At 40.6% G+C, this 16,939-nt stretch overlaps 1 protein-coding gene across 2 annotated transcripts in view; it reads left to right on the top strand.

Annotated features, from left to right (window-relative positions):
* Positions 1–16,939, top strand: part of Lrp6 (low density lipoprotein receptor-related protein 6) — a 120,438-nt gene that overhangs the window by 89,178 nt on the left and 14,321 nt on the right. For both annotated transcript variants that reach the window (NM_008514.4, XM_006505657.4), the window contains 5 exons: positions 6,845–7,047; positions 8,882–9,093; positions 10,037–10,227; positions 13,132–13,341; positions 15,075–15,200. In NM_008514.4, coding sequence (NP_032540.2) covers positions 6,845–7,047; positions 8,882–9,093; positions 10,037–10,227; positions 13,132–13,341; positions 15,075–15,200 — 942 coding nt within the window. The remainder of the gene's footprint in view (positions 1–6,844; positions 7,048–8,881; positions 9,094–10,036; positions 10,228–13,131; positions 13,342–15,074; positions 15,201–16,939) is intronic.

Raw genomic sequence — 16,939 nt, 5'->3', positions numbered from 1 at the left:
AGAGCACCCGACTGCTCTTCTGAAGGTCCGCAGTTCAAATTCCAGCAACCACATGGTGGCTCACAACCATCTGTAACGAGATCTGGAGTGTCTGGAGACAGCTACAGTGTACTTACATATAATAAATAAATAAATCTTTTTTTAAAAATGTGAATAACAACTGTAGAGCTTCTGTGGGAATGGGTGAAAGGTGATGTGGCCCTGGGGAAACCTGGACCACAGTGTGGTGGTGATGGAAAGAGGCTTGTGGACTCTGTGTGTGCTTCAGAGTTAGCGAGAATGTTGGAAATGAACTTAGAGGAGAGAAGAAGAGAGATGGAGCAAAGCAAAGATGGTTTCCAAGTTGGTGTCAGAGTCAGTGCACTAGTAGAGGGCTTGTAGTTTAGAGCTGCAGGTGTGGGATTCCCTACAGGGAAAGGAGTGTTGGGCCCAGCAAACCAGGTAGCAGATTTTAGACATGTGATGTGTGGGCTCTGTTATACCTACTCAGTTCCACCCAGCCCTGTCTGTCCCTTGAAGCATGGAAACAGCCATAGGCTGTATTACAGAAAAGGGCAGCAAACTATGGGCCATGGTTTTTAATTCCTTGTGGAGAATAAAAAAAGCGTCCTGGCAGCTCAAATCACTGGTTCAGGAAGACACGTTTGCAGAGGGTACTGAGAATTGGCATAGCCAGAGGAGCAATCAAAGCAGGCAGCATTGAGGTGCCAAAGAAGAGATGAGTTGTCGACGGCTGTTGAGAGGCTAGGTGAGGTCTGGAAAATATTTTTTATCCTTTAGATTGTTTCCATCCATGTTGGCCAAAGTGACCATGAAGGTGGTAATTTCTGGGAAGTGATGGCGAAGGACAAGTTGGAGTAGACGTGAGCAGTGAGCCTGGGAAAGGAAGGGAGGAGTAGGCAGCCATCACAAGCATCTCTCTCAAGAACTCCAGCTCTGCGGGGAAGGAGAGACTGGTGTGAGGACTGTTAGAAAGTGGAGACATAAATAGCACTTCTGAGATCACTGTGCACGTGCCCCGTTGGTTGGTTGGTTGGTCGGTTGGTGACTGATCACCGTGGGGAATCAGTGCTGCAGGCCCCTAGTATCTGTTGACTGACTGTCTGATACAGTTAGCAGTGCCTCAAGGCTTCTTGTGTGCTCCTTCCGAGTACCATTTAATATTTGCATGTAGTTGTAATACACCCGTGTATTAGGAAGAGCTTAATGTCTAGGTTCTTGCTTTCAAAAACATTCCAACATAAATTACATCATGACTGATTTAAAAAGCCAAGTCAGACCTGCTTGTCTGTGAGTTCAAGTGTGACAGTGCTCTCTAGCTCGTGCAGAGTAAAAACCCTGGCTCATACAAAGTGTTTAAGGCGCAACATGAGCAATATCCCTCACTTCATAGCTGCATCTTTATCCCAAACACCCAGTTTCCTTCTCTAACCTATGATAAGTTTCCTTATCTACTATTCTTTAATTTGCTTTCTCTATAACAGACACATTGGTCTAATTGCTTGTTTCAAATATGCAAATCAGTCTCATTTCAGGACTGTTGATCTGCTTACTTAATATGCCTGAATGGTCTTTTTGCAAAACTTCCATCCTTCCATCCTTCATGTCTAAGTCTTTGCTTACTTGTGACCTGCATAGCAAGATGCCATCTGCAGCACTTACTGTGGAACACCTCCTTCCACCGCGATCACTGCCAGGCCCACTGCTGCTTTCCATAGCACTCACAAGTCTTTGTTGTGTGTGCCGTAGTCTGTGACTCCACTGTTTACACATTGTAACTTCCTTCGTTTTGCTTATTGCTTGCCGTGTATCCCATGAAGCAGCAGCTTTGTTCCTGGTCCCCTCACTGGTGTATCTGAAGTGTCTAGACTAGTGCTTCTGCTGTGTGGTAGGCACTCAGGAATTACTGTTAAATAAAATGAATGAAGAAATGGGGTGGTTCTGAAAGAATGTGTGGCCTCCCACTCAGTAGTTTAATGGTCTCCAGAAACCTTTAACTTTTCTGAGCTGCAGTTTCCTTATCCGTAAAATGATAATATACAGATTAAATGGCATTCCTTGTGGCATGTGACATGTTAGAATATAGAGATTAAGTGACACTCTTAGTGTTGAGTGGTGTGTTTGAATATAGGGATTAAATGGCATTCTGTGTGATGTATGACGTGGGAGTTTTTCAGTCATACCTACTTATTTTCATTCCTCCTGCTTTATTCTTGTACTTACAAAATCAAGGCTAACGGGTTGCCTTTGTTGTCATTCCATGCTTATTTCTTTACATGATTTTTTTCATTCTTTCATTCAGTATGTGTTAAGCACTTAACTACATGATAGGCCTGATTGTAACCATTGGAAAATACTAACAATGAATGAAACAGACAGAAATACCTGCCTTCACCAACCTTCCCTTTCCCTGGAACTGCGAAGATGAACAGAACTCTCAAGAGAAGAAAATGTGGGGGCAGAGATTACGAGGTTAATAGGGCTGCCAGGAAATGTGTACTAAGGTGGCACTCAGGTCAGGACTTGAAGGAGTTGAGGAGATGAGCTTTGAGGATGTCCACATGTGACCCAGGAGGTTAGTAGATGTAGGGAGTGAGTAAGGACGTTGGGGGACGAAGCAAGAAGCTAGGTCTCGCAATCCCATCTTTGATACACAAGTGGCCTTATGGTACTTGTGTAAATTGGGAAATGATGTTCCCTCTGGACAAGTTGAGTCCCCCAGGTACACAGCATGGCTCCTAGTCAGTGCTTTTGGTACCATGGATGACACTGTCTTATGTGGTAAAGTTGGCCATGAAGACAGTTCTGTTCTTACCCATGAGCAGCACCTTTCTTTACTTACTTTTCTTAACTTACTGATGCTGTCTGAAGAGAGCGGAAGATGGCTCCGCTTACACCTCCAGCTTCTTCATGCTATCTTCAGTGAGGGAATGCAAGGCTAGGAAAAACCTAGTGACTTTAATTTCTTTGTTTGTTTATTTATTTATTTTATTTTAATTTTGAAACAGGGTTACCCAGGCTGGCTTAAAATTCACTCTGTAGCTGAGAGCTAGGCTTGAACTTCTGATCCTCCTGCCTCAGCTTCTCAAGTACTGGATTATAGGAATGTACTACTGTGCTTAGCTTCTTTTGTTTGTTCTGTTTTTAAGATCTTTCTATAGGAGATGTGAGAATGTGGTTGAGGGTTGGAGAATGGACTTAGACTTTTAAATGGATGTGTTGTGTCACTTTAAGCATGGACGGTAAGAACTCAAATTATCAGCTTCTGAGAAATATTAATTAAAAATTAATGATTGTTAACTTTTTAATTAAAAATTTTAATTACGCTTCAATTGATTGTGTGTGTCCATGTGAACATGCTACATGCTTATTTCATGGCATACATATGGAGGTCAAAGGACAGACTGGAGGAGTTGATCCTGGAGATGGAACTGGGACCATCAAAATTAGTCACAAGTGCCTCTGCCTTGCTGGGGGAGCCACCTTGCAGGCCTAGCAATATCTTTGAGTAGATTTCTTGCTTTTGTTGTTGTTGTTAATAAGCATCTATTTAGAAACAGATTTGATTTGGTTTTGCTTGTTTTGAGATGGAGGTTACACTATGTAGCCCAGGCTAGTCTTGAGCTCTTAGGCTTAAGTAGTTTTTCTCACTCCTGAGTGGCTAGGACTGCAGCCATATACGGACGGTTTGGCCTCTGGCTTTCTCACGCTACACATTTCTAGAATAAGCTCTACAATGACTGTGGAATCTTGTGTACTGCTTACAGTCTGACTTGGAAGAGAATACTCAACGAAACTCACTAGGAACCAGTATATATTTGGTTGTTTCCTGGACAGGAACAATTGAGAACTAAAATACCAAGGTCTTTCTTCTAAGTCTGACTGAATCTTAATACAAATGGCACTTAAGAAAATAGTATTGTCAAAAAGTAATCCTTTGTGGGAAGATAACATTACAGCCATTCCATGTAAAGTGTGTTCTTATAGCCAAACTCTTACTAACAGTGCTCAAAGTTATTAGGTCAATGTGTGATGGAAATTTCTAATTGAGTGGCTATTTACTGAATCTTCTAAACTGGATATGAGCTTTTATCTAATGAAGAACTTAACAGAAATGCAGTATTGCAATTATCAGCTATCTCTGTCAGTGCCAGTGAGTTCCTTTGTATCCGTATGAGTATGAGAAAGCCCTGAGCCACAAGTAAGAGCTGTGAAGGTCAGAGGTCAGACAGGGAGCTCTGCCAGGGAGCTCTGGCATGGCTTCCTGTGCCAACGCCCTTGAGAAGGATGTGTCAGTTGGGTTTAGGTAATGGCTGAGCACCAAGGAAAATAAAGTCTCATCACATCTCTGTGTATAGACTACAGCAGCCCTCTGCCCCCACCGTCATTTTTTGTGGTTTCCATTACCTGTAGTCAGCCTCCATCTGGAAATAATAAACTGAAAATTCCAGAAATTATTCGTAAGTTTTAAATTGCATGTGGTCCTAAGTAGCGCAGTGCAATCCATTTCAGTCCTACCCACGATACAAACCGTTCTTGCCTAGCACTTGCATTCTTTCTGTGCTGCGCTCTGTGGCCATCTCTTATGGTAGTCAGCTCTCCTGTGTTCAGGTGGGTGGTGCTAATTCTCCTTAGTAGTTTCCCTAGTGCAAATAGTGGCAATTAAATTACAGTATATTATTACAATTTCTTCTCATTGCTCTGTTGGCCAGCCTGTAAGTATGTCTGTCACATGTATGCCTGGTGCTCACTGGATCCCCGAAAATTACAGTTACAGAAGGCTGTTAGCTACCATGTGGGTGCTGGGAATTGAATCTTGTACCAACAAGAGCTCTTAACCAGTGAGCTGTCTCTCCAGCCCCTTAAATTAAATTTAATGATAAACATAGGGAAATATATAGCAAATTAAAGAATTGGTACTGACAAACTATCTTTATCAGTAGTGGGGAGGGGCTATATTAAGGTTTAAAAAGTACTTTTAGGTATTCCTGTTGCTGGTAACACTCTCAAATGCCATTTGTTTGTGTTTTGAAGATAGGCTCTCATCACATAACACAGGCTGACCATAAAATCACTGTTGGCCTCGTTTCTCTACTTCTCAGATGTTATCCTGAACTGGAGATGACTCCAGAGTAACGAGAGGCTCAGTCCCTGGGATACGGAAGTGTTGTCTTGGGCACACCTTCTCATTTCATGAATGGTATCATCTTACCATAGAAACACAACGTTTTTTTAGTGAAGTTATACTTATTGTTGTTTTGTGTTTTGTGTTTTTTTTTTAAAGTTTTGTTTTACGTGTATGAATGTTTGCCTGCACGTATGTATTTGTGCCATGTATATACCTGGTACCCATGGAGGCCACTAAGAAATGTTAGGTCTCCTTGGTTTGGGATTAAAGCCACTTGTGATCTGCCATGTGAGTACTGGGAATTAAGCTTACATCCTCTACAAGAGCAGCAGGCACTCTTAACCACTAAGCTGTTTTTTTCCAGCCCCTATTTTTGTTTTGTTTTGTTTTGTTTGGGGTGGGGGTTCTTGGTTTTAGACAGCTTCACCCTATCTAAGTCTTGCGTTTGCAGTGACTCTTCTGCCTTAGTCTCCAGAGTACTAGGATTAGAGGCACTACAGCTGACCTTAATGCTTGCTTTCAAGATTATACATGATAAGTGTTAAAGTGTCTATAGGGACTTGAACCCAGGGCCTCATGCAGGCTAGGCAAGTCTTCTCTCACTGAGCTACGTTCCAATCTATTATTAGTTGTTTTTTTGTTTATCACTTTTTCCTTCTTCTCCCTGCAAAGCAAATAAAATCTATAACCTTTTATGTTATTATTAAATGATTAATTAAAAATAAGATCTTTGGTATTTTTGTAAGACAAAAAAACAGGCTAGATGATTGAAAACCAATGGCCAGGGGGTTGGAGAGATGGCTCAGCAGTTAAGAGCACTGACTGCTCTTCCAGATGTCCTGAGTTCAAATCCCAGCAACCACATGGTGCCTCAAAGCCATCTTTAATGGGATTCATGCCATCTTCTGGTGTGTCTGAAGACTGTAATACTATACTCAAATATATAAAATAAATAAATCTTAGAGGTAAAAAAAAAAAATCAATGGCCAGAGAGATCTAGGTACAAAATTGTAACTTATTCCTCTAATTCACCTTTTTAATAACTAAAAATGAGACATACAGATAAATCTTTTATAGAGTCCATCCCTTTTCTGTAACTCTAAGAGTGATTGAGCCTTTTCCCTGCTAACATCCCAGGCATCTATTCAGATGTAACTGAGCATTGAATTGTTCATCAGATGCAAAGCTCTATTAAATGAGAGAAGACATATCAGTCACTTACAATGGAGCCAAAGGTCTAGTAATAACTATGTAACTGAAAATAGTTAGGTAAAGGCCAACTGGAAAGGAGTAGAGTGACTAAAGAGACACAGAGTGAGCGTGGGAATCAGACTGGGAGAATCTCATCTGCCTGGGCGCGGAGGAGGTCAAGGGAAGCCACACAGAGGCTGGGGAATGGTCCCGGAGGTGTGGGTGGGATTTAGAGGTAAACCAACAGAACCGCTCTGGGCAGCACAGCACCATCAGCACCATCAGAGAAAGCAGGAAGAAGAAGCAGGCGGAGGGACAGGGCGGGGAACAGTTACAACAGCTTGATAAGCCGAGTGCTGAGTGTTCTCCCTTTGAAGGACGGTTCTGGACGCGTGCCAAAGCCTTCTTCCCTTAGCTTTACCAAGCCCTTCCAGTTGGAGATACAGTAACCGCCTCGCCAAACCTCGCGGCTGATGAAGCCCCAGTCCCTCACTGTGTTTTAGATTTGCTCTTTTCTTTTTAAAGCTCCCACCACCTTCCTGCTCTTCAGTCAGAAGAGCGCCATCAACCGCATGGTGATTGATGAACAACAGAGCCCTGACATCATCCTTCCTATCCACAGCCTTCGGAACGTCCGGGCCATTGACTATGACCCTTTGGACAAGCAGCTCTACTGGATTGACTCTCGACAAAACTCCATACGAAAGGCACATGAAGATGGTGGCCAGGTAACTCGGGCTTAATCCAGAGTTCATTGCTGACTAGAATTGCTTCAACCGTCCCCACTGCTTCATTTGTGTACAGGGGAGATGGAAGTGCAGAGATCATACTTTTTATTTTTAACTTCTCAAGTTAACTGTACCCTAGAGACATGATGATGGTGGCGCTGGGTTGGACATTTTATCAGGGAAAAGAGGTCGTTAGTGACTTTGACCACTGGTTACATCTACTCTTGCTATCTTTCCATTATCCTGGTCTGTGCAGAAGTACAGGTCTTGAAATCAAGTAGGTCTTAGTTCCGATCCCAGCTCTGTCACTCATTAGAAATCTCAGTTAACTTTTTTGATTGAACATAATGCAAGGCATAAAGCCTCTACCTGTTAATGATAGGGGTTGTACAGATATAATTATATCACTAATTACCTTTTACTTAAAAGACTCATTGAGTAAAAAACATAATCTTAGCAAAAAATAAAAACTCCAACAGTTTGATCCAGTATTTCTTGGTAACTATTTGGGGACTGCAGAATGAGAATAATGATATTATCAGTCTCATGATGATATCATCAGTACATGCCTATGTACGAGGCATGGATTTCAGTACTATTTACACTTCCTTCGTCTCTGGGCTCAGCCAGTGTAAGCTTCAAATGACAGCAGCCGTTGGCTGTCTTCTTTACAGCAAGCACTTTACATTTTGAGTGTGTTAAAATATAGGGAAATGAGATTACTCAAGTACCTTACGGTGAAGAACAAGGAGGATGTCATGTATAGGGTGCTGAGGATCATTTAGCAGTGTTAGCAGCGTGCTCATACCTTGTACTCCATCTGTACCTTATTCTCATAGGCCAGTGCTAGTGGCCAGTAACTGGTAGATAGAAATTACACAGCCAAAGACACGGCAAATAAATTAGATATCTTTTTGAAAGATCTTTTTGAAGTTGTATTAACTCAGAATCCTAGTAAATGAAATAAAATTTATTTGGACCGACTATATAGAAAAATGTGCTTTTGGTTGACTTTGTAAGAAAATATTACATTAATAATAGTAATATAATAATAATTGCTATTGGGCTGGAGAGATGGCTCAGCAGTTAAGAGCACTGTCTGCTCTCCCAGAGGTTCTGAGTTCAAATCCCAGCAACTACATGGTGGCTCACAACCATCTGTAATGGGATCTGATGCCACCTTCTGGTGTGTCTGAAGACAGCACCAGTATACCCACATACATGAAATAAATAAATAAATCTTTTTTTTTTTTTAATAATTCCTGTTTCCCCATATAGGACAGTAGTCCCAGCATGCAGGAAGCTAAAGTGTGGAAAGTCCCAGCTGCAGAGCAGCGTGTCTGTGTGTGAGGGTGTGGAGGCCTAGGGTGCGTCTCCACAGACTGCAGGGTGTTTAGCAGCATTCCTGGCTTTCACCTAGTAGTTGCCAGTAGGATTTCCACATCTTGATATCAAAATATCTGTGGATATTCCCACATCTGTGGCGTCCTGTGGGTGCAGCATCACCCTTGGATGGGGACCACTGCTCTGGATGTATTTCTAGTTTGTGATTGGAGCTTCCATTGTTTATCACTCTGGAAGAAAGCTGTTCTCCTCTCTGATCAAGGCATCATCAGATTCTTGGACCTCTCTGTGTTGTCCCCACCACCCTCTTCTGCTCCAGGTTAAAGTAGCCCTGAAATGCATTTGATAAGCAAATACATCACTCATACAAACCCTTTTTTAAAGACCAGATACCCTTCTGATGTATGCTCACACGAATTAAGAATTGTGTGTATTGTCTTGTGGTTGTCTGGTGTGGAGTCTGAGTTATGTGTTTCTTTCTTTTCTTTAGGGTTTTAATGTAGTTGCAAACTCAGTCGCAAATCAGAACCTTGAAATACAGCCCTATGATCTCAGCATTGATATTTATAGCCGTTACATCTACTGGACCTGTGAAGCTACCAATGTCATTGATGTGACGAGATTAGATGGACGATCAGTTGGAGTGGTTCTAAAAGGCGAGCAAGACAGACCTCGAGCCATTGTGGTAAACCCCGAGAAAGGGTATGTTCCAAAGCCACAGCCTGAGACTGCCTCTGATGCCTCCTCACCCTTCGTTTCTCTTTTAGTGGTCCTCACACCAGCAAACAACTCCACTCAGTGTTTCCCACCCTTGTCCCTCCTCCTGCATTTTCTGATATGTCTTCTTTCATTTAATAGAGCTTTGCATTTGATGAACAATTCAATGCTCAGTTACATCTGAATAGATGCCTGGGATGTTAGTAGGGAAAAGGCTCAATCACTCTTAGAGTTACAGAAAAGGGATGGACTCTATAAAAGATTTATCTGTATGTCTCATTTTTAGTTATTAAAAAGGTGAATTAGAGGAATAATTTATAATTTTGTACCTAGATATCTCTGGCCGTTGATTTATTTTTTTTTAATCTATAAAATGTAATTTTCTGAAAACTTCTTGGTACCCTTTGTTACTATTATTAAAAGGAGTATATTATCTTGACCTTTTTAAAAAGATAGGCGGGGTGGGGCGGGGCAGGAGAACCTGGAGAAAGGTTAACTGGTAGCTCCTCTTAGTTGTGCTTAGCAGTGAGACGCTCCAGCACACTGTTGCCTGGGAGACTGACTGACTGCAGAGTGCATGCCCCAGAGCGCTACAGAAAGAGCTTGAGTATGCTCACTGTAAAAAGTACACCCCTGAGGAGATAGAGATACTTAACAACTATAAAATATAAACAGACATTGAAATATCAGGTTTACTCAATTATATATAATTTTTGTTTGTTTCCACATGGCTGGACATTTTTAAATAGATTTAAAAGTATTTTACCTCCATTTATCTTTTTAAATTTGTGTTTGTGTTTTGTAAGGCCTTGCTCGTGTTAGGCAGTGGTTCTGCCAATCAGCTGTACTTTCTGTGTTTATCTTACCAAGACTAGTCTCAACTTCTCTGATTCTTCAGCAATTTTTTATTTTCTCCTATTATCTTTAGGTATATGTATTTTACCAATCTTCAGGAAAGATCTCCTAAAATTGAACGGGCTGCATTGGATGGTACAGAACGAGAGGTCCTCTTTTTCAGTGGCTTAAGTAAACCAATTGCTTTGGCTCTTGATAGCAAGCTGGGCAAGCTCTTCTGGGCTGACTCAGATCTCCGGCGAATTGAAAGCAGTGATCTCTCAGGTACCCAGAAGTGTCTCTGTATTTTAATTTGAGTTTTAAAATGGTTTCAGTGCTGTGAATTTGTATTCTTCCCATGTTATTTTTATACATGATTATAATTTTATCATTAGATATATTTAGCATCATGTTAGTTAAGGAGATCTTTAATTACTTCCTTTGTTCCCTAATTACTCACTAGTTTTATTGATCTGAAAATCATGTATCTTTTCCTAATTCTTCTCCTCGACTTTTACACTCTTGTCTTCTCTGAACTCTAGCCTGTGACTGGTCTCTCAACTCATTTTTCTATATAAAAGTTTGCATGTGTAAACATTCACAAACAAATTTTACATATGCAGACATCTGACTTGTGACTCCTCGTGTCTCTTGTTAAGTCTGGAGAGTATTCTCAACCAAGGAAGAGCTGGCTGTGCTCCTACTTGGCTCAAGTTGGTACTCACCCTTCACAAAGGCATCACGTACATTCTCACACTGTTAACGTTTTACTTTTATGGTCCTCTGCTTGTAATCAGTTACCTCTTCTATCATAAATCATGATGGCCTCGCTAGTGACCAGGAAAATAAGATTGAAATGCACTGTTTATTTTTGTCAAAGTGGCAAAAGTATGTTAAGGTTTATTGTATGCAGCGCTTGTCAGGATGGCGGAAATAACACACTCTCCTCAGAGTGGAGCTGAGCGCAGGCGCGAGCACTTGCCTGACGGGCTGGGCTGAGTCCTAGCTCCATAACCCAAATCCAGTAGAAACAGCAGAACCTTTAGTGTGGAACATTTTGCCAATAATTATCAACATTTAAAGGAGATAACCTTTGATTGGATAGTTTCCCTTTTAGATGTTATGTCTTATATAAATACTACCCTTGTATTCACTGAGCATTATTTGTGATCATCTTTCCTGGAAAAATACATTGTAACATGTCTGCATGCTGCTTATCAGTTCCATTCAAGAATAAGTAAGGCAATTGTGATGAAGGCTCTAATTCCTCTTGGAAACTAAAGCAGGAAGATACTGATTTTGAGGCCTGCCTGGCCTAATACCAATACCCCATTTCAAAAAAAAAAAGCAAAAAAACAAAGCAAAACAAAAACCAAAAGCAACCAACCTCCACAGTGCTACATGGATCTTGTGAACATTACTCTGTGACCTAAAAGTAGTGGTGGAATTTCCATATAATACAGACAGTAACATACAGACATATATACATAGATTCTCTCCACAATTCACATTAGTCTAAAGACCCTGTCAAAATTTTATGAGAGTTGTCTCTCCAGCACCTGGCAGTGTTGGAGGCTTTAACCAGTCTAGTCGTTTAAAATACACTTCACAGCCAGGCGGAGGTGGCAGAGCAAGTTCCAAGACCTCCAAGGCACACACAGAAACCCTCTCTTTAAAAAAGCATACATGCGTGTACAGACACATACAGACAAAACCAAATAAAACAAACACCCAAAACAAACAAATTTTTAGCACAGTAACAAAGTTTTTCACCTTATTTATTGAAACTGAACAAAATTTATGTTGTATTGATTTCCCTGTTTTTTTATAACTCATATCTCCTCCCGACCCCTGAAAGTCTAACTGGGTTACCCACATGGGCTGCAAACTTGAGGTATCCTGCCTGCCTGCTCCTCCTGAGCAGCCCATCTGCCATTTCCATTTTCAGTTTCTAGAATTTTCTGTGGATTCAGAATATGAATTTACTGTTAAGTTACATATATGATAATTAAGTTGCATATATGAAAAAGAATTTGGATCAATCTTAGCCTTGTTGAAGGAAGTTTTGTTCTGTAGTTGTCTTGTACTTTTTACATTTATATGAGCCTCCTTTTGCTGATAAGACAAGAAACTTCGCATTCTGTCTTTTCTACTGTTTTGAGACATAGTTTAAAAAAAAAACAAAAAAACGTTTTTGCTTGAATGCATGTCTCTGCACCACATCTGTGCCTGGTACCTGTGGAGGATTCCCTGGGACTAGAGTTACAGATGACTGGGCTGCCATGTGGGTGCTGGGAATCAGACCTCGGTCCTCTCGAAGAGCAGCAGCCAGTGCTCTTAACCACTAGTTTATCTCTCCAGCCCATGAGATAAAACTTTACCACACATGATTCTTGGCTGGGGGTGTACTTCAGTGCTAGAGCGCTTACCTAACATAAGCAAGGCCTTGGATTCAATTCTCAATCATACAAACACACATGCACGCACGCGCATGCACACGCATGCTCGCTACCCACCCCATAGGAAATTCTAACACATGTGAGTCAGTCTCTGAGATAGATTACTAAAAGCTTTTGATGTTGCTTACTTGTTTGTGGTCCTCCCTTTCCTTAGAGGATATGTTCTGAGTTCCTCTAACAGCATGGAGAATACCAAACTCCAGAGGTACCACAAATTGCTTATCTGTGCTGTAGAAGTTAACCTGCCCTCATTTATATCTCTGTTCTTAGATGTTGAGTCCAGGATAGCATAGGATTAATCCACTACCTGTGAGTCAGATGGACTGTGTGTGTTCTGAGAAGTCAGGTCGAGTGGCAGTAGAATTGTTTTTTATAGATGTCTCAAGTGTTTACCACCGTTGTCTCATCTAGACAAGAGTTGTTTTGATCTGTTTTATTGTGTCAGCTTTTCATAAAATTTGAATTCAAAATGGATTCTGCTAAAAAGAAATTGAATCCTGCTATCCCAAGTTCTTTGTTACATTTCATAACTAGAAAATTCTACATGGATTGGGATTAACTCCTAGTTGCACATGTCTGGTCTTGCACCCTTTTCTGCTACATTTAAGTCTTATGGGGAAGCGCTTGGATTTCCCTTACTTCTAGGATCTACCTGGTATTCATGGGATAACTGCTGAAAGTGGGATTTGGGCACACAAATCATTGCTGTTAAATACTTTCCTTTTCTAAGGTGCCAACAGGATCGTGCTAGAAGACTCTAATATATTACAGCCTGTGGGCCTGACCGTGTTTGAAAACTGGCTCTATTGGATTGATAAACAGCAGCAGATGATTGAAAAAATTGACATGACTGGTCGAGAAGGAAGAACCAAGGTCCAGGCTCGAATTGCTCAGCTGAGTGACATCCATGCAGTAAAGGAGCTGAACCTTCAGGAGTACAGTAAGTGAAGTGGACAGTGAGTGCCCAGGGCTGCTGTGCTGTAAGAAACAAGACATGGCTTCATGGTTTCAACCGTTTTCTTCGTTATTTGTTTTTATATTTAGAAAAACATTGTGTTGAAGTGTTAAATCGAGTGTGATTTGAGTTTTTCAAAATTATCATGAAGACAGGTAAAGAAGTATAGTCCTGCAATCTTAGCACTAGGGTGAAGGCAGGAAGATTGTGAGTTAGACATAGTCTCAGTAAAACCTAGCCCTGGGATGTAGCTCAGTGGTAAAGCACTGGCTTTGCATCCACAAGGCCTGGGTTTGATCTTTAGTCTAAGTAGATAAATGAGTAGTAGTGTATACTTGAACGACTGAGAACCACCTTTGTTGATACATACTCAAGTATAATAAGTAGTATCCATTTTGGGTAATCTACTCCTTTGTAGATAGTTGACCATCTCAATATCAACACAGATTGATGTAGCACCCATATTATGATAGAAAACAGATCATAAGTAACGGCTATATTGCATAATGATACTGATACTGTAATAGCAAAGATCAGATTGCTTGTAACACAAGCTAAATAGAAAACTCAGAGCAGTGACTTTGTAAGTACTGACATTGTTGAGTTGTAAAGCTGACATTGAAGAGTTGCTGAATGGCTTGTCTTTTTAGCTTCACCCAATAAGAGGAACTTAGGCCTTTGTAATACTTTATGCTACCTTCGGCAATTGAACAAGCAAGCAGTTTTGTCTTTCTCAGTTCCATGTAACCATAAAGTTCTGTCTTCTACTAACTTTAATTTTCTACAAATTCTTTATTAAAATATACCCTTTAAAATGAAATACTTTTATTCTTTAGGAAAGTAGAGTTCTAAGTTAAAATGTTTAGAAGAGAATTTTCAATTTTAGAAATAAGACTACGTAAGTGCCAACAGTCTCCCTGGCAACTTGTAATTCTATAAATCATGTTTTACTTATTTGGTGTTTTTGAAACCAGGTCTCATTGTGTGGCCCTAGCTGGCCTAGAACTTGCTGGGTAACCAGTTCTAGCTTTACTTATGGTCAGGCTTTTGCCTCTGCTTTCTAGTACTGGAATACAGGTGTGCCTCATCATGCCCTTATTTGTAATTAATATCTTAACTACATAGTTAACATATCATAGTTAAATTTTTTATTCATCATGTTGTTTGGGTTTGTTGTTGTTTGTATGATCCTGGGGATTGAACCCAGGGCATCCCTCATGGCAAGCACTCTTAAACCTACAGTAGTTTAGAGTGATATAACATTGCTAGGTCTAGAGCCGGGTGTGGTGGCGCACGCCTTTAATCCCAGCACTTGGGAGGCAGAGGCAGGCGGATTTCTGAGTTCGAGGCCAGCCTGGTCTACAAAGTAAGTTCCAGGACAGCCAGGGCTACACAGAGAAACCCTGTCTCAAAAAAAAAAAAAAAAACAAAAACAAAAAAAAAAAAAACATTGCTAGGTCTACATGCCTGTAGTCTGGGTGTTTCTGGAGGCTGAGATAGGAGGGTCGCTTGAACCTAAGAGTTTAAGACTCGCTTGGCCATAGTGGGCTCCCACCTCATTCACCTCCTTACTGGGCTCATGGATAGATAATGTGTTAGAGGTCATATAGGGACAGAGTGTGGAATTATACTATGTAGAGGTTAAAGTCAGAACATTTTTTTAAGATGTGTTATTGTTTGTGGTTCATAAATCAATTATGATAATCACTCTTTTCCAGGACAGCACCCTTGTGCCCAGGATAATGGTGGCTGTTCACATATCTGCCTTGTAAAAGGAGATGGTACGACAAGATGCTCCTGCCCCATGCACTTAGTTCTGCTTCAGGATGAGCTGTCCTGTGGAGGTAACGATGTTAAACTCTTTCATCTATTGCTAGTCTGCAAAGCTGCTATTTCTCCTGACTTAATTTGTTTGTCTCCCAGGCTTGCCTTTCCCCCACTTGCTCCCCAGACATTCCCTACTGCTCCAGACTCCAGTGACCACTGTTTTAACAAACTCTGTTTCTGTATGGGTTTTACACATTCCACATAAAAGTGTAATTATTAGATGGTTACCATTCTTATTTCATTTAACATGTATTCTCTAGGCTCATTTCTTTGTAGCAAGCACATGATAGGAGTTCCCTTTTTAAAAGTCAAATAGTATTTTATTATTATATATGTCTTATGGTATTTTCAACCTATGAATTATATTTCCAGAACAAATGAAACAAAATCAAACCTTGTAAGCATATTTAATGCTATTGAATTATATACCCTTTAATGATTCAACTGATAAAATGTTGTTACATATGTTTTATCATAGTTAAAAGAAATTGTGTTTCCATATAGAGTGCTAGACTTGCTTTAAAAAGCAAATCCTGAAGAAATTTAAGAGATAAAACTGAGCCAGTATCCCATCTTCAGTTAGAAAATATCTTTTAAAGGGACTCAATTTTTTTGCTTATAAAGTAATTTTTTATTTGTATATAAAATTAATAGCAAGTTTTAGAAAATTAACACAAATGTCACCTGACTCAAGATGTAGAATGTTGCTTTAAGAAAGTACTCTTGAAGATCGTGTACTCGAGAGATGGAGGCAGTTCAAGATCATGCTGGGCAAGGAAACCCTTTCTCCAAGAAACAAAAAATGAGCTAACAAACAGGGAGGGGAAAAGAAAGATGGTGGCAATCACAAAAGAGAATGCCATGACCCTGTGATGCCAGCGCTGGACCACAGGGTGGATTAGAATCTGGCCTGGGCATTTAGTGGGACCTGTTCAGTCCATCACCACGTGAGAGAGGAGGGAGAGGAGGGCACAGAGGAGAGGGAAGGAGAGAAACAGAAAGCAAGGAGCCTCGGTTCTTTCTGGGCAGTTTTCTAGAAGCAGCGCCTACTCTGCAGACTCTGCCAGTCAGAGTTGGTTTGAACATTACCAGTGGGGCTGTGGCATGTAACCTTTCGGGTGTTAGCTTCTCTGACATAATTCTCTTACATAATGTCTTTTTAACTACTGAGTCACAGTTCATTATGTAACACTACAGTTACTCTGCTGTGAGGAACCATTGTGTTTCATTTTTAATAAAACTTCTGTGCATGTTCTGGACAGTCATTGTAACGTACAGTGACTCCACAGCATAAGTAAGTAGTGACGTCTGGGAACTAAACGCCACTGTACAGCTCTCACTTGAACTTGCCTCATTTACCATGTGAGGCTGTGTTTCTTTCCAGCTTGCTCTCTGCTTTTATCTGACTTAAGAATTTGGTTGATGTCCGCTCTGGCGAGGTCTGTTTCCATGTGCTTCTGTGTACTTGTGTCATTACAAATGTGTCTTTCTCCTCTTTTGTAATATCTTACGTATTCATCAAGTGCCTGTGAGGTCCCGTGCTCTGAGAGGTCTGTAGTAGCTGCTTGGATCTCCCGCATGTTGTGCAGTGTAAACTACAACTCCTTCAGATTTACCATGTAAACTGTTCAGCTGTGATCTGCATTAGTCTGTTTTAAAGATAATGCTTTTCTGATCAGCATATGATAAACTCATGTGTTTCTTAGAGGATTTATTAGCACATGTTTTAATGAAATAAGTTTAGTAAGATAAATTA

The sequence above is a fragment of the Mus musculus genome, chromosome 6, assembly GCF_000001635.26.
Source record: "Mus musculus strain C57BL/6J chromosome 6, GRCm38.p6 C57BL/6J".
Taxonomy (NCBI): Eukaryota; Metazoa; Chordata; class Mammalia; order Rodentia; family Muridae; genus Mus; species Mus musculus.
This window is presented reverse-complemented; position numbering and strand designations above follow the sequence as displayed.